The sequence below is a fragment of the Oreochromis aureus genome, linkage group 20 (assembly GCF_013358895.1).
Source record: "Oreochromis aureus strain Israel breed Guangdong linkage group 20, ZZ_aureus, whole genome shotgun sequence".
Classification (NCBI taxonomy): domain Eukaryota; kingdom Metazoa; phylum Chordata; class Actinopteri; order Cichliformes; family Cichlidae; genus Oreochromis; species Oreochromis aureus.
Genome location: NC_052961.1, coordinates 19,923,160 through 19,945,850, shown reverse-complemented (window position 1 = coordinate 19,945,850; position 22,691 = coordinate 19,923,160). Strand labels below are relative to the sequence as shown.

At 41.1% G+C, this 22,691-nt stretch overlaps 1 protein-coding gene across 5 annotated transcripts in view; it reads right to left on the bottom strand.

Moving 5' to 3' along the window:
- Positions 1–19,224, bottom strand: part of arhgef25a (Rho guanine nucleotide exchange factor (GEF) 25a) — a 45,011-nt gene extending 25,787 nt beyond the window's left edge. For 2 of the 5 annotated variants that reach the window (XM_039604115.1, XM_039604116.1), the window contains exons 1-2: positions 18,990–19,224; positions 17,916–18,054 (exon numbers count right to left, since the gene is read on the bottom strand). In XM_039604115.1, coding sequence (XP_039460049.1) covers positions 17,916–18,054; positions 18,990–19,085 — 235 coding nt within the window. In that variant the 5' untranslated portion in view covers positions 19,086–19,224. Of the gene's footprint in view, positions 1–8,988; positions 9,526–17,915; positions 18,055–18,989 lie in introns of those variants that run through there. The other 3 variants (XM_039604113.1, XM_039604114.1, XM_031746885.2) reach the window with 3 other exon arrangements.
- Positions 19,225–22,691: the final 3,467 nt, after the last annotated feature.

Sequence of the window (22,691 nt, the reverse complement as noted above, 5' to 3'; positions counted from 1 at the left end):
AAAGCTGTGTCTATAGTAACAATCAATGGTGCCTGACTGACAATCAGTGTGTCACTGGCCGATAAGAAGGAAACAGGTCAATTTTTGGTTTGCTGTCTTCTCCAGTCCAGTGTAGAAGGCAGAAACGTGGGGGAAAGCTTATTTAACAATGCAAAAACTGTATGGAAGTATTTGCTTGTATCTTTTGCTTTTCTTAGCTGTGGATTTCGCAGTAAAAACTAGAGATGGCACGATACCACTTTTTTATGTCCGATACCGATACCGATATCATAAATTTGGATATCTGCCGATACCGATATGAATCCGATATTGTGTTTTTTAATCAATAAAACTGTTTTTTTTAATATCTTGCTGCATTTTGTATAAGTTCATACTCAAGTTTAAATAAACAACAACACTAAAGCTATTCTGTTATACCTGTATGTAAAAAATACACTGCACCCAAAATATTTCATAGTTCAGCAACACTGATCAATCTAATAAACTTAAACCTACTCCATCCTCCCTATTCTGGTATTTTAAAGAGTACTTAGCAGAAATATTAACCAACCTAACTAATAGGGTTGCAAACTCCCAGCAAAAAAAAAAAAAAAATAGGGAACCACCCACCCTCCACCTCATGATGCTTAATCGATGTAATCAACTTTAATTTGATGCAGGGTGGAAAAAAATGCACAGAAACAAATTATTTTTCAAGAATAATTAAATAGATTCAACTTCTTTCTTCAACAGAATTGCAGAATTCACAGACGGTACCTTCCCAAAGGAAAAAGTACTATAGCTTACTAGGGTATATAGACTTAAGAGTTACTATATATAGTAATGGACTTCTATACATTTTACATCAGATTAAAACTTTGGGTGTAAGATTCAGATAATTATTTATTAAAAGCTACATATTTTAAATGAGAATAAGAAAGAAAAGTATGTCTTTGTACCCCTTTTCCCTGTTCATTCCCTATCGGCCCCCTGGCTGCACTTTGCTAGATCCGCCCCTGCACAGTTACCAGCCGTCAGCTACGTAGAAAAGGATCCTGGTCTACAAAGTAATATTAAATAAATTCTAACAACAGCTTATCAAGCTTAAAGGTGCTGCTGTTGTTCAGCCGCTGGTTTCCTCTTTCTGGTGCAAAGTGGGCCAAAAACAAAGAAGAGAGACGGACTCGCGACAGAAAAGCTGATCAGCTGATCGTTAAGCAGTTTCACGATTGAAGTAGCAGCAGGAAGGTGAGGGAGAGAGAGAGGCAGTCGCTCAATATATCGGTTGTTAAGCTTAACATGGGAATGCTTTACAAACATTCAGAGATGAACTTACACACTTGCTTTACTTCTCTCTGGGATAACTTCCTCGGAGATGAAATGCTGGCTACAAATACACACAGCGTCTCTATCACATGAGGCATACTGCTCCTACGTGCTACGGTTATGAGCCGAGTTACGCCGTGTTGCAAGTTTTGTGAGATGCTTTTTTTGATACTTAATGGATCGGATTACATTTTTTATTTTTCGCCGATATCCGATCCAGTAATTTAGGTCAGTATCGGACCGATACCGATACGTAATATCGGATCGGTCCATCTCTAGTAAAAACATACAAGTTTGTTTATTAGTTTGAAAAGAACTCTATTTTGCCCAGAATTCATTGGGATTTACAAATACTTAAAGAGACAGTTCACCTCTAAATTGAATGAATAATTTCTACATTCTGTCGAATTATTCATGCATCCAGATTGTTTTGATGTAAACTTGTTTTGACATAACTGCCTGCTGTCAGCTATAATGGAATTAAATTAAAGTGACAAATAATTATTTGGAAAAAATCAGCAGCAATTCAGCACAATAAAATGCACCAACCCTGCTGTGAGCGCTTTGATATAGAAACAATTTTTCCTTTTTCCAAACTGCAAAGTGTGCAGCTAGCTAACATCACAGCAATAATCACATCTTGTCCCATTGTCACAAACACAATCCTCTTTGTGCAGAGGGACATGGCCCAGGTATGATTCAGTAAAAAAAATAGCAGCCATCAGAGTGCTCAAAACAATGTTTGTGCATTTTTTATTGACTAAGCAGGACAGTTTTTAAACGTATGAAACCATAATTTCCATTATACTGAACAGATGACAGACATCGCTACAACCAACACTTGTAACTGGTCAACTGACGCCAAAATGGGCAAAAGAAAACATTTATATTAAATTTTGGTGTGAACTGTCCCTTTAAGATACCCCAGAGCGTCTTGTGCAACTGATAAATCATGAACTCGCACAACTATCCTCTAGTGAGGTGCAGAGACAAACATGATGGAAAATTTAGGTTAGAAGTGAACCAAACAGTAATGACTCTATAAGCTGATCCCAGGCCGCGAGGAACTTAGCCACAGTTCCAACAGTAAATTTGATTAAACACAAGGTAAGTAACATGCTCAGCTCCTGTGCGCTGCAGTCAAAGCTCAAGCAAGCTTCTTCAGCACAAAACCACATTGCTCTCCGTATTGTCACTTCCCATTGTTTGCTTTGCCTTGTGCACTGTTTTGGAAAGTTTCTCACTGAGGCCTCTGTTAAGTATTCTCTGGAGAGAACTGCAGAACAGAGCAGCCAAAATTTAAAAAAAAAAAAAAATCTCTCCACTCTGACAGCCAGAGGGGACACTCCAGCAATCATTGCAGTCAACCTGTTGCTAAGACTTACAGCAAGCATGTTCCAATCTCGCCAAATGAAAAGATGCACAGAGTCGAAGGTTGAAACTTTTTTCACACCGCTCACAACTCTTTATAGTGCGGCTGCTGTTTTGATAGATCACAAAAAAGAAGGAGTAAAACTCCATGAAAGCAAGAGCTGAGTATTAGAAAAGCAAGAGCAAACATTATAGCCACCCCCCTGAAAGAAGGCAGGTATAAAAAGAGCCATATGGACTGAAAGTGGGGGTAGAATCACAGGGGGAAGTCGCTCCTCTCCCCCTCTGCGCTGTTGGAGAATTCTTTCTAAACAAGGTATGGAATGCACTCCTGTGTTTCATAATTTGTTCCCTCATTCTTCTCCTCTGCACATTTACAAACAGAGTCCTAAGGAAGAGAAAAAAGGGAAGGAAAGACTGTGGGAGCCTTGCAAATATGTCAGGGCAAGGCAGTTTAGTAGAGCAAAAAGGAAATGACAATGAACTGTGAAAGAAAGGGACATGGTGAAAATATATTATACATATATAAATGTGTGTTTGTTTTAAAAGAGAGAGGGCATAGATAATAAAATAATTAATAAAGAGAGGGAGTTGGGGGAGAGGAAAGAAATGAAGAAGAGAAGCAGGAGGAGAGAGAAAATGAGAACGCCCCAGGAGTGATCTTAAAGCTCCACTTGGTCTTCGCATTCCAAGCCAGCAGATCATGCAACATTCAGCCCAAATTCAGGCCGGCTGATTTCTTCATCCAGCTGGGGAACTTGGTAGTCTTCGCTTTTGCATGTGCAAGAGAGAAACAATATGGTGGAGATCGGCTGGGAAGGAGGCTGGGGGTTTGGTGGGAGGGCAAGAAGAGATGACGAGGTGGAGGGTGGGCTGGGGTGCAAAGTTTAAAAATATCTCAGAGTGCTGAACACAGAGCTGAGCCACGGCAGTCCAGCATACCTTCAATTTCAGCTATTTTTGTTGCTTTTTCCATAATGTCTGAAGTCTGCCTTATAAGCTAATGACAACGAAGTTTCTCTAGCTGAGACATAAAAAGACACATTGGTTCGCTCACAGCAATACCCGTCCCCCCCAACGCATTTGCCAGCAGTGCTGCTTTCTGTCAAAAGCACTCTCAACTTGGTATCAAAATGTATTCGTACATTGCGGGGTCACAGGTTAGCTGTGGGGATCAAGTTCTTGTCTGAAAGCGACCAAACTGATGAAATGTGCAAGCGCGTGTCCTTGAGCAAGACACTGAACCCAACCACCTCGGGGTCTGTAGCACATCATGCACTCTGACTAATCTGTGAAGGGACAAAAATAAATGTTCGGTGATTTATTCTATTTTACGAGCTGCGTGTTGATGCCGAACATTGTGGAGCAGCTAAATTCAAATCGCTGCCTGTCGTGAGAGATTATTGTGATTTTTTGCTTCTTATTTTCTCGATGGCTTGAATGCACAGCAACTGTTTACTACGGCTGAATGCAGAACTGTGGCAGCGATACAGATGATGCATGTTTGCCCCAAAGGCCTTTGATGCTAATCATTTTTTCAGTTTGAAACTAATTTAAAATTACACATATATAAGTGTATGTTTTGGGGTGTGTTTTCGCTTTTTTTAATGATTGTCTTTGGTTTCGTTCGCCCTGTCTTTGCCGTTCAACCATGTAAATATATGTGTGTGTATGTGTGTCTGTGTGTGCGAGCGTATGTGTCATTGCTGTGGGGGATTCTTGTCCTAACACACTGCATGCATGAGTCAACACCAGCCCCCAACACTCACAAATAGACACGCTCTCAGATGCAAAGGGAACACATATAGATGCATATGCAAGACAACGCAGACCCTTTTCCTTCTTTGGAGGAACATTAAAGAAGAGAAATACAAAGAGATAAGTGACGGCAGCAGAAAGGCAAACATACTTATGGAGACACAGACAGATCCATAGATGGAAACAGTATTATTATTGCTGTTGTTGTTGCCGTAACCTGACTGCTGCCACGTGATCTTTACCCTCTCACACACAGGTAAAGCTGCTTGCTGCCTCAGTTGTGGAACAAAGCAGGTGGGGAATATGTTAATGAAAAAGACACCACTGAAAGAGAAAACACTGAATAACTGAGACATTTATAAATGTGTGTAAAATAAAATATGGAGAGCGAAAGGAGACTCAGATAATAAGTTTTTTTCAAGCTAAAACCCAAACCCTTCATTTTTATTCTTCTGTTTTTTTTCCACATAAAGGCCTTTTATAAGGAAGAATATATATATGATTTAGGTCTACATTTGCAGTTTATTCGAGAGTGCACTTGAAAATACATGCAAAAACTGTAATTAACTTATTTGCATGCATTTAATAGCTCAGATGATTTCCAGAAAATCTAGTATGGATTTCTTAAAACTCTTTCAGAGTATTCATAAAATGCTAAATCAAACTGGAAGCCTTTTCAGAAATCTTTTGACTCCAGACAGCTTTTAAAAAACACAGTTTGGTTAAAAAGACAAATACAGTGTGCACTGTAGCTTGACCTAAAACTGATTCCACTAAAAATCCAAAGAGGTGGATATTCCAAAAAGTACTCTTTCCCATATGGTCTGCCTATTACGGTTTCTACCTTTAAGTGTGATCTTAACTCTGCTCCGTCCTTATCTTTGTTTTGTTTAGTGTCTGACAGCCTGCACGTATGTGTGCTAGATTTACTTCAGGGTGCATCCCAAATAGCATTAGATGTGTGGGAGGCTGTGCCACAGAAAAGATAAGACGTGTTAGCTCAAATTGCATGGGTGTAATTCCTAACATTATCAGTGTGTGTGTGTGCATGTGTGTGTGTGTGTGTGTGTTCCTGTCTAGCTATCTTTGTGAGGACCGAAATCTGCATTCTACTATACTTGTGAGAACCAACAGTCACTTGTGAGGACACACTCACCGGTCCTCACAAGTTTAAAGGCCTTTTTGAGGCTCAAAATGTGGTTTTAGTGTCAGGGTTACAATTAGGTTATGGTTAGGTTTAGGGTAAGGGGCTAGGGAATCCATCATGTCAATGAAAGTCCTCACTAAAATAGCTGAATGGGGTTTTGCGTGTGTGTGCGTGTGTGTGTGTCTGTGTGAGGAGAACATTGATGGTTTCATCATCAGTAGTCTTTACAGCATGTGAATTCCTTCCTCTGATTGCAAGATTTGAAAGTTCGCTCAAAAAGGCGTGAACAGACGTTTGTTGTCAGGGCCTTGTCAGTGCTTGTCCACTTGTCCATTCCACCTCTCCTTTACATATTACAAAATATTTTCTCAAACTCAAACTCTCTGTTCAGATAAATCATTTGATAAATCATTACGTTACCTGCTTTTATGCCCTCTGGGCTGTGAATTCAGCTCACCGTGGACAATATAAGACAAAGCATACCATCTGTTTTCAAATGGTTTGTCAACAGTCTTTGCTGGGAAGCAGGCCCCACTAATGGCCCTCTGGCAGCCAATCTGCTAATGCGCTGTGCAGACTACCGCTGATATCAGAGCTAAAATGATACATGCCTTTCTCTTTCATTAAACCCATCTCCCCACCTGTCCATCTTCCTGCCCTCTCCATCTCAATGAGTAGTGCCCAGATCAATAATCCCAGCTCTTCTGTCATACATTTCCTCCAACTCTTCCTACCTTCTAGCGCTCGTCGGTATTGCGATAAACACAAATCCACACACAGTGCAAATAACACCCATTCACACATTCTTAACTTAATAAGGACTCTGCTGCCCCTGCACTCGTGTCACTGGATATCGATTAAGATGTGAAAAAAGTCCGGCAGGGTAGCCAGCATGATGCCACATTGATTCAGCTGCAGTCCCTTTCTGCATACAAGCAAACGGGTCAGAAGCAGAATTGAAGACTGTCCTGTGTGACTCATTCAGTCTGTGAGCAGCTGAACTTATTTTAGCTTACCCATTGAAAAGTCAAGTGTGAGTATACTGGTCTAAGCGATAGGCATCCACCAACACATATGGTGTGACATAATAGCGTAGTGCATGTGATCACCCGGCCTGCAAGTAAGCGCCATTACGCCTAAGTAGGGGAATGAATCACACCGCACACGATAATTTCCTATTAAGTCAGTCATCAGGCTTTTTTTTTATTTGGAATCAATGAATGATGGAAATGCATCGTAAACAGTTATGTCCAAGACAATAGAGCAAAGACGGCCTGTCATGATTTTAAAAAATGACAATAAGGAGGAAATTCTTTGGTTGCTATTGATATCAGAGTTAGGGATGTGGGAGCTAATAGTAAGCTGCAGCTCTGATTATCTCAGCTAAGACAGTGCAGGCACCACTTTGGCCTGTTTTTTGCAAAAGAAAATACTTTAGACAAATAGATGGTAATTGATACAGTGACATGTCTCACCTGAAACAACAATGTCTTGGGAGAAGAACAGAAAAAAGTCTGCATTATTCAGTATTTGTCCTGTAGACGCCATAGTAAAAACAATGGGAAAGACTCAGCAAATTAGTTGGAAGCTTGAAGTCAGATATGTGATATCTCACAAATGTATGAGATAAAATTATAAAGAAAGGAAAGAACTGAATAATATCAGGGGGTTTTTAATAGACAGACAGAGAGAGAGAGAAACAGTATTTCAATAATATGAAAGTCTACAACTGACCCTGGACCCCATGTTTTAATCACAGAAACTGTTGTGCAGATAAATGGAGAGAGCAGTACAGTATGTGAGCACAAAAGCCAGCCGCAACATGAAAAATGTGCTTTCTTCTGTGACGAGGTTTTATAGAGCACACATGGCTTTTACTGACAGGATAGAGTGCTCATATTTCTCTTGTTCAGCTTGCAAAATAAAAATTTAAATACAATACACTAAGATACATTTAAGGAAAATCTTCTTGCTATAGGTTTATTGAGAGTTCTTTTAATAGCCTGAAATGTTTCATTCCTCCAGTCCCCCACATGTTTATATATTTTGATCTAAGTGTGTGTGTATTTGCTATGATAACATGGTAGAGATGCAGAAGGGAGCTGCAGGCGATGGAAAAGGAGAATATCTATTACATAAGAGATTAAACTGAAGGAATCTAAGGTATGCATTCAACAATGCTTTATGAAAGCCCCCCCGCTAAGTACTGAACTTCAAAGTGTATGTCCACTGTTTACACCTTTGATGTACGCTTGTAAAAGGGAACAAACGCACAGCGTGCCACCACAGCATGAAATCATACACTGCTATTAGACACCACTGTTGTTTTAACTTTGCCTTGGAGCCACAGTGGCAGAGGTCATGCATGTGTACAAGATGGCAACACGAACAGAGAAGAAACTGACCAACAGAGGTAGGAACGTTAAGACAGATTTTTATTTCCTGCTCTAAGCTCAAGGTTACACCGAGTCCTGAGTTTTGTATAAACTACAAACAGCCACAGCTGCCTATGGACGACTGTGCGTGCTCATCTGACTTTGTTGTTATTACATATCATGCCACCTGCTGCTTTAACTCAACCACACTACTCTGATGGACCGCTGCTATTTATGTTGCACGTCATTACTGCAAACGGCGGTGTCGGAGGGGAAGACAATGACAGGGGTGCCGCTGGGGATTGTTGCCGTTTTCTTCTGCTCCCCACTGTTTTGGGTTGAGGAATGTTTCAGCGTAGCACAGCCACCCCTAACCCCGACCCCCCGCGTGATTCATCCATCCACGTGCCGCACATAACTGAGTGACATGAACTCGTCATGATGAGGACAGTCACCTTCCAAATCACACGCAGGCTCTTTCCCCTTCTTTCTTCCTTCTCTATCCTTACTGGAAGAATGCATGATCCATGTCCTCCTTCCGGTTCCTCACTGTGCTGTCCTCTGTAGAACTTTTTTCACTTGCTCTGAAGTGTGTGTGTGTGTGTGTGTGTGTGTGTGTGTGTGTGTGTGTGTGTGTGTGTGTGTGTGTGTGTGTGTGTGTGTGTGTGTGTGTGTGTCTGTGTGTACATGTGTACATACATCTGTTGCTTTAGCTGGAGGTGCAGGGATCAGGGCAGGGGGCTGAGGCTTACATTTAAATGGTTCACATATGCTCGCAGAAAAGGGAGACGAGATAAGAGAGACATGGGTGGACATCTAAGATAATGTATTGGAGAAGGAGATGAGGAGCAGGGGCATGATCAAGAGAAACTGCACACACACACGCGCGTGCACATACACAACAAACGGGATCACAAAAGCAGTTTTTAAAGCACAATTCCAACCTCAAAGCCAGGAAAGTCAGATAATCTTATTAAAGATCAAATTTCTTTAGGCGTTCTGTATGTATGTGCATTTGTGTGTGACACTGACCTCTGACTCGTGCATAGCAGCAGCCACACTTGGCCAGGACTTTACGGAACAAGTGTTGGCAGCCACAGCCTCGGTGGTGGCGATGGTGATGGTGGCCCCCTTTCATGCTGTTGAACCATGAGCTGAGGTGGGCATGGCCCGGGCACTCTTTCTCTCTCTATCTCTCTATCTCTCTCTCCCTATTTCTGTCTCTCCTTTCCTTCTCTCTTCTTGGTCTCTCTCCGTCACCCTCACACAAGTAGAGGTTTACTCCTCAAAAAGTGTAAATCCCCCAAAAAGGTGTCAGTTGATCCTCCTCTTCAGCTGACTGCACGCAGAGTTAAAACCCATATCCAAGAAACCAAGTGTAAGAGTCCCCAAAAGCAGTAAGCCAAAAAGAAATCCGCACTCACAGGGCTTTGCATCTGGTGATAAACAGTGAGAGAAACATTCCAGCAAGCTTATCGTTACGCTGAACGTGCTCCTTCTGTCTCTGTCTCTCTTTTTTCCCTCTGCTTTCTTTTTGGTGCTGAGCTCTCGCCTCTGTGAACTGCCTGGTCAAATGACACACTGGGAGACTGCTTCAGAGAGAGAGGGGGGGGGGGAGCGATTGCAAGGGAAAGAGAGAGAGTAAGGGGAGGGGTGAGAAGGGTGGAGTCTGTAGCTGGCTATTCCAGGATAGCTTTCCCACTCCCATAGTTTTCTCTCTTCCCTCCTCTCAGCTGTTTTTTTCCTCTGCTCCCTTCTGTTTCCTCTCTCGTCTGCTGCCCCCCATCTTGTCTGTTATCCTCTTTTCTACATGGTTGAGTCTCATTTTAGCATAAGTAATGCTTAAAGGGGCTCTCACATAGCCAACTCCGAGATCAGATGAAATGACACGCTCTCTTGTGCCTGCTCAGAGCTGGCTGTTGAAATAGTAACACCCAGGTCTGCAGTGATATACAGTGCTATTTACAGCAGAATGGCTTATTATGCTGAAGGTGTCATGCATTGTCCAGCCAGTATCAGACTCTTTCTGACAGTTTAGGAATGTTTCTTTGTGGGCTTGTGGCTTAGAGTGGGCTTTTCTGGCTGGGACAGCTCCAATATTGACTTCTGTGCTCATTTATGATCACAGAGCTCGCAAAGTGTGTTTCCATGGAGGGAAAAGGCGGTCTCATATTTCACAATGTTGGCATTCTTGGTGTGTGTGTGCGCGCGTGTGTGTGTGTACCATCAATCATTTGGGCTGATAATTTCCTGTCCTGAAGTACACAGTGGGACAGTCTAACCAAAGAAGCTCATGGACTAAAGAGCAGTTTTGTATCAGCGACAAAGTTGTACTATACTGCATGTCCACCGTAAGGGATTTGGGCTTTGCATTGTAATATAGTGTAAACCATGTTATCACCATATAGTGTAACTTCATCTTGTGATACACACCCACTTTGTTAGGTATACCTGTTCAACCTCAAATATCTAATCAGCCAATCAAATGGCAGCAGCTCAGTGTATTTAGGCATGTAGACGTGATCAAGATAACGTCCTGAGGTTCAAACTTAGCATCAGAAATACTTAGACAGGCTGGCCTGAGTATTTCTGAAACGGCTGATCTGCTGGGATGTTTGTTTATAACCATCTCGAGTGTTTAAAGAGAATCGCCCAAAAAAGAAAAAGTGAGCAGCAGTTCTCTGGGCCATAATGCGTTTGAAGCCAGAGGTCAGAGGAGAATGGCCAGACTGCTTCAAGCTAATAGAACGGCAACAGTAAATACAGAAGAGCAGCAGAGGACCACACAGAGGGCCAGTCCTGACAGCCAAGAGCACAAAACTGAGGCTACAATTCAGACTGGCTTGCCAAAATTGCACAACAGAAGATTGGAAAACTGGTATCTGGCCTGATGAGTCTCAAATTTTCCTGCAACATTCAGATGGTAGGAGACAAAATCTGGCATGCACAACATGAAAGCACTGCTCTGGATACTGCTTTGTATCAATGGTTCAGGCTACTGCAGGTGGAGTGATGCTGTGGGGGATGGGTTTTTTTGTCATACTTTGTTCCCCTTAGTACCAACTGAACATCATTTAGAAGCCACAGCCTACATCAATATTGCTGATGATAATGACCTTGACTGTGGCTGCATCCAGCAGGATAACGTGTCACGTCACAAAGCTCAGTGATTTACATCTTGAATGTGCAGCTGACAAATCAGAAGAATGCTAACTTTTTGAATCTATGATACGAAGACTTAAGGCAATTCTGAAGAAAAAAGTGAGTCCAACGTAGTACGAGACCTACAGCTTAGACCTAATAAAGTGGCAAATGAGTATATTTAGACTTAATCACCAAAGGGATCAACTAGGATAATAAAATATGCTAATTAAAGTGATCAAACTAATACACCGACACGTGCATTTACCTGATGAGTGACATTTTTAGAATTTTTTGTTTCACTCAGCAGTGCTTTTACCCAGAAATCTTCAGCAGCAGCTGCAATCTTTGACCAACATCTTTGTGCGATACAGCACGAGCAAATGTGTCTTTGGGTAAATGTGTGTCTGTGACTAAATCGGATCGAGCATGGAGCACATTTGGGCATTTGTGTGTAGCACTAGCCGTGAGTGTGCATATTAAAGGAGGAACACTGTAGAATTGTTTCCCTTTCTTTCTAAGTCAATCTGATCAACCTGAAAGCTACAGAGTATGGGTAATTACTAACAAAGCGCCGTACACAAAGCATGCGATATTTAGATGTGTACTTTACATCAAAGCACATTAAAGTCAATTAACATCTGGACTATGGCTCATTATCCATTCATGTGAAACTAGAGGCTGTTGAAATCTCAGTAAGTAAAGCAAGTGCATCCAACTCGAGATATAACCAGCGCGGGAAAGAAAATAAAACTTGTTTCAAGACATGCCACATATTTTGAGGCACAATTACTATTTGATCAACAAACAGCCTTTCTCAGGCCTGAAGCTGCTAAGCATATGACTCAGCGTGCGAGCCCATCTCAATTTTCCTGGGCACATCCTTTCACAGGCTACAGTCCAACTGTGTGGAAATCACCACCTGATTACCGCAACAAAGACAGGCAGCATCACAGCACCCACTCAGCTTCCTCTCTTGGGCATCAATGGAAACAAGAGAAGGCTGAGTATCAGCTGGCACTGAACCACCATGCAGGCGCATACAAGTGCATGCATCACCGAGGTGCACCGTCAGGCACTTCAACAGCTGGCAGAACTGTGTCTCCATCATCTTTCTCTCCAGTGGCAGGGTGGTGGCACACTCCTGTCAGGATGTTTCTGTCGTCAGAGTAAACAGAGAAGCTTGGCTGCCTCACCCATTAGCCATACAAACAGAGTACTACAAACCAGTGCATTAGCCTATGCAGCATTTCAGCACTCTGTACATGAAGAGGGATCTAAAGCAGATAGAAAATAAAATTCTGGACTGGAGACAGACTTATGCATTATCAATTCCCAGGCTCAGGCAGCACAGCGGTTCACCACATATCTGTAAAGATACAGACAGGTCACAGCTTTCCTTTCTCTCTCCCCATCACAGCCTTCCCCCCTCTCTCGGTTTCTTTGCTTATAATGGATGTTTTAAGCAACTGTGATTGAAAGGGCAATTCACTAGAGGATTCTTGAAAGGCACTGCTGAACGTCTCCATTTGTCTGATGCTGATATGGCTGCCAAACACCGTGTGAGCGAAGGAGCACAACTCAAAATGGGTTGAGAAACAGTCGATTTGACAGCAGAACTGAAGGCTTAAGAGAAACAAGATAAAACAAAGACGGCAAAGAAAGACGAGAGCAAACTGTGTTACAAACTGAACAAATACTGCCTGCACTATCAATTAACCAAAAAACAGCTATAGAGCAAAGACGAAATACACCGCTCTGGAGACACATTCAAACTTAATGAATATGAGAGAATCTTTTAATATGCTCTTAAGCTAGAAGCTGCCAGATTATGAGTCTACAAGTCCCACAGCAGGGGGGAGGGGGTGCTTTTGTACTTGTTGCGTAAGGTTGATTGCAGGCGTTCTCTCAGTGGTGCCGCTTCAAAGCACGACAAATAGGAAAAAATGTTTTCATTTACAGTGTTATAACAAATGTTTGGACTATTATTAGACACTAAATGACCAGATCTGACATGTACTTGGCATACTGAGTGCTATGTTTCGTTTTGTTTTTTTACTAACATCTATTTCTGTGCATCAGCCCTGACATTTAACACTGGCAATGTCCTTCTTGCAATAATGGAGTGTAATAAATGAGCATCAAAACCAGACCAGCAGACAATGCACAAAGCTTTGAACGTTAACAGAAATATGGAAAAAATGTTCCTCCTTCGGCTTGAAGGGAGTAGAGGGGGGATGTGAGGTGAGGCATGCATTAACACACATTCATCTCTCTCCTTTTATCTCTCCTCTCTGCTCACTCACTTCTTTCTCCTACTCCCCACATACAGACACGCAAACACACACACACAGAAGACTCCTCTGCACACGTATGCTTGCTCAGATTCAGAGGAAGAGACCTGTAAGAATGAATGAAATCTATACATTTACATTCACGCTGGACTGGACTCGTTTGCAGATAAGCACACTAGCAAATAGATGGGTATGACATTTTTATGTAGAGCCAGGCAGCCAAACGGGGAAGAGAGTATTATGTTTCCACTGAAAGAGAGAGTGAGCCGCATTTCAGAGTGTGTGCTCAAAGTGGAATATCAAGTGTGATTTATGAATGTGTTGTAAATCAGCTCATACACAACATTTCCTGCTCATTTCATGTGCCACTCTTGGGATGCATATATTGCAAACACTGTACGCCCTGCTGAAGTAAAAACATTCATAATGTGCGGCAATAAATTACAGAAATAACAGCAAAATACAGAAAATTCATGTGATATAAACATGCATGCTAATAGGTACAGCAAGTCTCAGTTCAGTAGATACGCAGTTGCTTATTCACAGTGTGTTCCCCAACCCCCCACTGATATTAGTCTTTCTTCACCCCATCACTCTGCTAAAATCCTGCCAAAATATGCTCACTGCATTTCACTTTTATACCTCTTTCTCCTTCCCCTTTTCTCCTTTACTTCCTCTCTATTTTTTCCTCCCTATTTCTAAGCTCTCGCTATTTCTGAGTGCCAATTAAGGGAAACTGGCATTTTGGACAAGCCGCTATGAGGGGCTGTTTTGGCTGAAGTCGCGTCATGGAGCAGAAGTTGTGAAGTAACTGTCCTGTTCTTAACTCGTCTGCCCTGCAGAGAGCTGCTGTTTTTGTCCAATTAGACTAAACTACACACTGCTAGCACACACCGGGGAGGCAGACGGGTGTGCCTCTGTCTGTCTGTACATGCATGTGTGTGTGTGCACTTCACCACTAGTACCACTCAGTACCTCCCATTGTTGTACCTCACCGAGCAGAGCTGCTCTCAGGCAGCAGTTCTGCACTAGACTGCACAGACAGGAGGTCCATGTCTCACAATATTCACATACCACAATCAGAAGCATACAGAAAAAGATCTGCCTTTACACAAACATATACTCCCTTTCCCATCCAGCTCTTATTTTTCCAGCAAACTATGGAGCTTTCAGCTGGAGTTTTCCACATCTTCACCTGACCCACAGCATCGCTGTCTGCCTTTATCTCCTTGGAGCTGAAGTGTAAACCTTGCTCTAAAAGCAGCATGCTACCACTGAGACTGCTGGTGACTGAGTTCAGGGCTTAAGTATGATCTAAAACGCCCCCCAAAGGATAAAAAGTTAATTAAACAAATGCAAACCCAAGGGATTATCTGCTGGAAAAAAAATATCAAAAGGTGCCTCTGCTACAGTATGAGTTCAGCCTGAATGAAATACTTCTATATCCTAATATTAAAATATAAATCTTTAAATATATCCAACTTATGCACTTATTCAGTTTGGGGTCACTTAAAAATCACCAAAATACTGTAAAAAAAAAAAACATACTGTATGTCACTGCTGTGTTCACATTTTTTTCCACTGCCCCCAAGTGGCCAAAACATATTTAGTTCAATTCAAGAAATAGATGTCTCCATATCTCTGAGCTCTATACAATATGATGCAGCTTCAGGTTGATCTCGATCTCTGCCCATTTAAGGTCATATGCACACAGTTCAGTTCCAAGGTCCTTGGGGATCAGCACTCCTTGAATGGCACACTCTCCCAGCCTCTCTCAAAACCAGATATGGACAAAACCATGGATTTTCTGCACATTTCTCCTGATAATAACTTATGAAAAAATATGAATGGTTTAATTTGAGAACCAGTGAGGTGCACCATGCTAAACTAAGATGACTATCCCTCTAAAAAAAAAAAGAATTTCTCTCCATTCTTTTGTTTTGGTCTCTGGTTTTACACATTAGGAATTCTTGTGTTTCATTGTTTCAGTTATTCAGTAGATAGCACAATTCAATTGAAAAACTTGCTCTTCCTCAACACTGATGATGAACATTGATAGGTAAAATTTAGCACTTTGTATTACTGGTTCAGTGAAGTTTTGTGCATCTTACCTCAAAAAAGGACAAAACTATAAAACCCAGAGTACATGGACAGACTTACAGCTATCCATCAGAAATCAGTGTTTTTAAAAAAGGAAATATTTATCTAATTTTATTTATCTGGCAAGAGTAAAGATGTGAATTACACATCTGTGAAAGGAAAATCTGATTATAGTTAATCAGCCAAGTTGCACTTTAAACCATTAACATCATGATTGCTTTACATGGTTTGATCTTTGAGTATGAATAAGAAGCAATCTTCCCTTCTGTTTCAGAGTTATGGTGTTAAATAAAGGGAAGTAAAGCAGTAAAGCTGACTTTATAGAAGCCCCCTTTTCATCAGACAGACAGGTGTACAGGTCAAAATCCTAACATCTAGCTCTGAAGGAGAGGTCAGGGTTAAAAGAACAATGCTGTGGACACTGCCTTGTTTCAAAATAAAATTTAAAAAATGTAAACTCAAATATAGCTTTGAATTGGTGATAAAACAAACACGACGAGGGGAAATGAGGGAAAAACAGAAAGTCACTAGATTCACGGAAATGAGAAAAACAGGAATGTTTAAGAATTGTATAAAAAAAGGGGGAATCTGAATTTGTGGATGCTGGCACTGGCCTGTGATTCCTGGGAAGCCACTAGCAGGCATCTCGTTTCTAACACATAACAGATGGCCCTTATGGGCCAACGAACCATGTCTTTGAAGAAAGCAAGGGCCTATCGTCTTTCCTCTGTCCTACATTTAGAAGGTCAGAAATTATGGAAAATCTTGATGATAAAAATCGAATTATATAGCACCCTTTCAAAGTGATAATGTTGATGAATTACCTGATTAATTTTTCTCGACTGATAAATAAAGATTGAACATTTCTGATGTTTTTAACGATAATACAAAACTGTTTATCTTAAGTAAAATTAGTATTTATCATCTAGGTCACCAAGTTTGCTAAACTGCAGTTTAAGGAAATTATTAGTAATGAATGTGGCTTTGTGTCAAGGCCATAAAAAGGTAAGGCTTGGTGGTTTCATGGGCTCTGTACTGCCAGCTCTGAGCAAAAAATAACTGACACAGACAAAAATAGATATTAGGTAAGTAGAAAGTTACTGCGGTAAGACCTCAAAATAACAAGGTCCTTAAGCTGCCCCAACTTAATGAAATAAAATAAAGCAGCATTCAGTGTGATATCGAAAATCACAATGTGAGAAAATTACATTTGTTCATTTACATGTTACAGCCGAGTATAATTATTTTCAAATAGGGAAATGTAATGTTTCAAATAAGTGACAAAGTGTGTTGCCAAACCTTCTCTGGGCTAAGACAAAGTCTGTCTGGCGTTTTGGTTCAGATGTTTTTGCCTTGTGTTTCATTGATTTTCCATCCAATTTTCCATCTAGAGGAAATTGGGCTGCGCAAAAACAATCGAGCTTGTCTGGAGCTGAAATAAACAATCTCCTTTTCGGTCATCATCATTCTACATGGCCCTGAATAATGCATTTCTTTACTTTTTTTTTTTTTTTTCGCTCCGCTATTCTGAGCTCCGACCAAAAATAATTTCTGGCTGCATCGACTTCAATAGCATTCCCTGTCTGAGTAAGACCATTACAGATAAGCATCGCTGACAGCTTCCTCTGGCCTCACTCACACCCCTTCTGTAAGCCATATACTGCTCTGCACAACAGTTAGTGGTCCGGCCACATGGTACACACCACCAAACCTCCAATATATACACACACACTCCCTCTAACCCAAACCCAGATCCAGCAACAAAGCTCCTTTTGTTCCATTCCACTCAAGTAAAATGGCAACGCACGCAAGCCTTTCACAGAAAAATCAAAATAAGTTCAACCAACAGTGATGGGGCAGAAGGGGAGGGCAGGCAGTGGAGCATGTTTTCTTGCCCCATCTGGAAAGTATTGCTTGTGTATATGCATGCACACAAGAAGTCTTTTTCTGTCTCACGAACTCATATATGGTACATTACAGCAAAGCAATTTAAGGTTATCAGTGCTAATAGAGGATATAGAGGGTGGAGTTTAATAAGAGCAAACCACCAACATTCAGGTGACTCCAATCTGATACTTTTCCTGAAGTTATTACTGCCTAATGACCACCATCAGATATGGCAGATGGGACCCAGGCCTGTTTTGATTCGCATGTGGCTAACATTCAAGAACAGGGTGAGCTGAGAGCAAAAACACAGGCGGTAGCTAGTGGCTCACATGAACCATATCATTAAAAAAAAGACTGAGGAGTGCACGAGGAAGGTTTCTTAAACGTTACTTCACAGAAATCTGAGACGTTTCATAGCCGGGTCTGGAAGTTTGCGTTTCGGTGAGCCTCTAAGCTCTGACTGGTTTGGTGAGACCTGCAGTGTTTGGATAGCACTGCAGGTCTAGGGTCACTCGGTGCAGCACTTTCAGGTCTTACCTGTTCTTTCACTCTGGTCTGAGTTTTCTGTAGTAGAGGCCCGCTGCTCCCAGTCCAGCCCCTCTGGCTCCCACTGGCCCTGGACAGGCCTCTTTTCCTCCTCGCATGATGGGAGGTCTACCTCACCTCCTTCTGAGAGCTATACACAGAGAGATGCTTTTGTCAGCAGTGGAGCCCTGCACTCAAGGAGGAAGTGATTGCAAGATTGTATAGAGTACTTATGGTCACATAACCACAGAACATTATCCCAGTGGCTGATTTTTTTTTTTTTCCACAGTTTCCTGCATCTTTTTCATCCTTTTCTCCATTACACACTGAACAAGAATGTGATGGAAATGAGGCCCTAGTTTTGCCACAGAGCTTGGATGAGAACCGTTTCTCAGAAAGAAGTTTGAAACTGTCTTTAAGTCCAGGGATGGAGGGAGATTAGATTCACTGTTATGGCTATGTCCTATATCTGCCGGAAAGGAAATAATCTATCAAGATAAACATTTTTTTTAAGAGAAACAGAGCTTCAAAAGGGAATTCACTGGTCATTGTGGTACCCTCCAACTTCTTCTTTTTTCTTTTTTCTTTCTGTCACATCAGAATTTGTCCTACAGAAGAGAGGACAGGCAGAGAAAAAAAAGAGAAGGGGGGGAGGAACATACATTTGCAGAGCTGCAATGAGGCATTAGACCTGCATGACTTTGTTTATGGTTCGATGTTTTAATCAACACTACCGAGCTTCCTGTTCCACTGAAACATCCAAGATTCCTCCAAAGCACTGAACGGAGACTTGCAACCTTTCCATACCCCTCACTCTCTCCTCTCCCTCTCCACTCTATCTTGATCGTTTTAGGTTGATGAAAAGGTTACAGCGATGAACAACAAAGCAACAAAAAAACAACAACAAAAACTTGGCATGTACAATGTGGGTTTGTGAATATGTTGCGCTCTACGAACCCTGAAAAACACCTCCATGTGTGCCTATTGCGATCAGTTTGAATTTAAGGCATTATTCTTTCATATAAACAGACAGTACATATCCAAACAGATTTCAAGTGAGCCAGCTGGGCAGCAGTCACAACTCACCCACTGTTGATTGGGCATGGCCACGGAAGTAAGCACATCAGCCATGGCTCCTAACATCTGGTCAGTGCGTCCCTGATTCTTCTGCAGAGCTTTCATTCTCCTGAACACCACACAAAAACTCTACAACCTTGGTCTCTGATTCTGATGCAATCTTTGCTTCTTCGTGTCCCGTGTCTGTCCTGTGCTCTTGTTTTCTGCCCCTTCACTGTGCACTGTGCTGCAGTTTGGAGCCGAGCCCACCTCTTTCTACCATGACACACAGGAAACCTCATGCACAAGAATAGATCAAGGAGGAGCAGGAGGAGGGCTCGTGTCTGTCCGGGAGCGTGCACTTGGACAGGAGCCTCAGCACGTCCAGGACGCACAGGTGAGCTGGCTGCAAGTGTCTGTGCAGCTTACTTCTCTGATAGTCTGCACTGTTTTGTCAGGAACCTGAAAAACAGACAGATTTTTCTTCTTCTTCAGCCTCCTTCTGAGTTTTTTGTAAAGTCCACAGTCTTCTTCTTTGTGGTTCTTCTAAATCATGAGGTTTGACAGTGTGAAGTTGGCCTTCTTCAATGTTTTCTGAATGCTGAAATGGAGCGCAGTGGCTGAGCACACCACCCTCCCTGAAATCCTCCTTTCTTGTTCTTCATTGGCTATACAAAATCACCTCCCCCTCCCCAAAACCTCACCCCTTCCATCATTGTTTCTCTTCTGTCTTTCCTTGTTTCCTTGGTTAGCACCTGTAGTTTTTCTTAAGCTCAAAGTATCTCAATCTGATCTTTCATTGAACTCCTGTAAGACTCCACACTCTCTTGATTTTTGCCCAAGTCTCAAGCCCAAGGCAGTGACACATAGACCGTGCGAACCCTTGAGCGGTGGGGCAGCTCCAAATAAGGCATGAAAACACAGTCCACGAAGCTCAACTATTTGAGACACTGTCGCCATTTCCACATTTATCTTACTTTATTTATTCAACTGCTTAGATACTCATTATTTAAGCTATTAAAATCAGAAGACTTGCAACATTATTTACATTTTGACACTGCTGACCAAGTAGAGAGACATTGTCATAAAGAGGTGTGTCTGTCTTTCAAATTCTTAACTTTTATTTTAGAACACTAGCATACTTAATCAAACTTTCAGGTTCAAATGTCATGCAATTCTATCTTTAGTGTCTATCATTCTTAGATTTTCACTGCAGCAGTCGTTGTGTTCCTCCAAGAAAAACACACGTATTGTAATCCCTGTGCTTCTAGCGATCTATATTTAATTTTTAGAACCTGACTTACATTACTGCAACAAAGAATATCAAGTTCACTGTGCTAGCATGTAAGCTAGTGTTATTTAGGTCAGAGTTCATTTTGTCAAACGAGGAATAACATTTCCAAATGAAATACTGTATTTATGGTGGTTTGGCAGGGAGAAACCACTGATGCAGAAAAGAGCAAGTGTCACTAATAATGCGCATGATTGATATTGATATTTCTATCAGACTGAATAAATCAAACACAGTATGACAAAGAGGAGCTAGGGTGGAAGTGGGTTGCAAAGCGGCTCAAAGATATGCAGCAACTGTAGGCAGCTGGGAGGATACATATGTTTTGCTTCAGTGCTTAACACTTTGAGGAGTATCTTGGCCAGTTTGTTATAGCAACAATAACTAATCACTCACATGGCGAGCTAACGGAGTTTTGATTACTTAACATGAGCTAAGCTAAACTTTTTTCATATAGATGTTTTCCTTTATTTGGATTTCTCAAGCTGCAAAAGCAATGCCCCTGCTCTTTAAATATATTTTTAACAACTGATTAATAACCTATCTGATTGGCTAGTAGCAGTATTGGCACATTTTGATTGGGTGGTGTCTCAACATTGTAGTGCAAACAGAACAAGCAAAGTAAAGCAATGCATCCATAATTTAGTTAATCAGCAGATGATGTAACCTCATTAAGAGCAATGCCTAATGTGTATGTGTGGATTCTCCCTAAGATAGCACTGATAGCATAGAAAGGTATCTGTTCAGCTATGTGCAGAGGCATCGACACCAGCCTTTGTCAGCTAGGATTGTTTGATTGATTCATGTAGCAGGTCAGGAGCCAAACAGTAACGTAATGCTGACTTGTACACCTCTGTTTAAAGCTTGGTCAATGAAACAACTATTTGAAACTGGATCTTGATTTTATGCTACTAAATGCAGACAGACCGAAAGTTATCTGAAAAGTAAAAAGTCCTAAAGACTGCTTGCCTGGATAAAAATCATTATATTCTTAATGTTCTTATCTTTTTTCCACTTTTTTTCTGCTCAAGCACAAATTCTCAAAAGTTGTATAACCAAACCTGAAAATAGCAGCTACTCATTTAAAGAATAATTCTTGGTTTAGGTGTCAGTTTAATCTGATGAAACAGATAGGTACCTTTTAATCACCTGGAAATCTACCTAGACCCTGACTCTTTTTTTATTGCTAATGTCCATAAACCATTGTACACCTGTCTCAGCCAGTACCATTTTATATCAGGTAACATCCATGTCTCAGAGTTTTTAAGCTTTCCTAAGCCAAAGTGCTGCTTGTGTTCCTGTTTTTGTCATATATAGTCAAGGCCAAAGGTGACCAAGGTTTTCCCAGCATAAAGGTTGCATGAGGGGAAGACATCTCTAATGTCTTCCCCTCATTTTAGTGTACATTTTTTAATGTTTAATGAATTCCTCTATTTTGAATGCATAATTCAGATTAAAGTTAGAGAAACCCATTAATCCCTGCAGTATGTTCTTATTGCATTCTGTAATACACAAAATTACACAATACAAATACACTAAGAATGTGTTCCAGCAGAATGAGCTAGCAAACACTGATCCTTGTTTACCTCCTTTCATCTCAGATCGCTGGTGTATTACATGTTGGCTGACTCTCACAGCCATGACTTACCCTGTTGTTTGGTTAGACTTGACATGTTACACCAACAACAGGTTGGACAATTGTTTGCTATAAATTGCCCAACATGGCTCATACCTAACCTGGTTGTGAACTATATTAAAAACATTGTGTCTGTCTCACACTGAAAGTTACCAGAACAGGTTTTTTCTATTATATTTTTAGATGTAAACAATATAATAGAACAACATCTAAACACAAACCGTCTGTCTAAAGTTTTTTGTGGACAGCTGTGAGATGTTAAAATGTGCCTGGGCAGCAATGTTTTCATAATATTATTTTTAGGTTTTGTTTTAATGTTCATTTATTTTTAAGGGTCATAAGTCTACTTAATTTGTTATTTCATAAATTTGTGACATCGAGGATGCATTTGGCACCTAAATATTTAGCATTGATAAGTGGATTTAGTATTTGTGTGTGTGTGTGTGTGTGTGTGTGTGTGTGTGTGTGTGTGTGTGTGTGTGTGTGTGTGTGTGTGTGTGTGTGTGTGTGTGTGTGAAAACAGGAAGTTTGATGATTATATATATTAACGTGACTTACAGAGGAATGGTCGCATTAATCCCAGTGAAATATAAAATGGCACATATCCAGAAAAATTACAGAAGAAGGATTTTTCAAACTGGAGATTTTTCAAACTTTTATTCATTTTTATTACATTTATGACATTCTGCTTGCATTTTTTCCCCTAATTTTTAGCTCATCTGGCCATTGAACTGAAAAACTTGGGCCATAGCCCGGCATCCAGTATCTGTTCATCTGCCCATTTGCCCATAATTCACAAGAATCA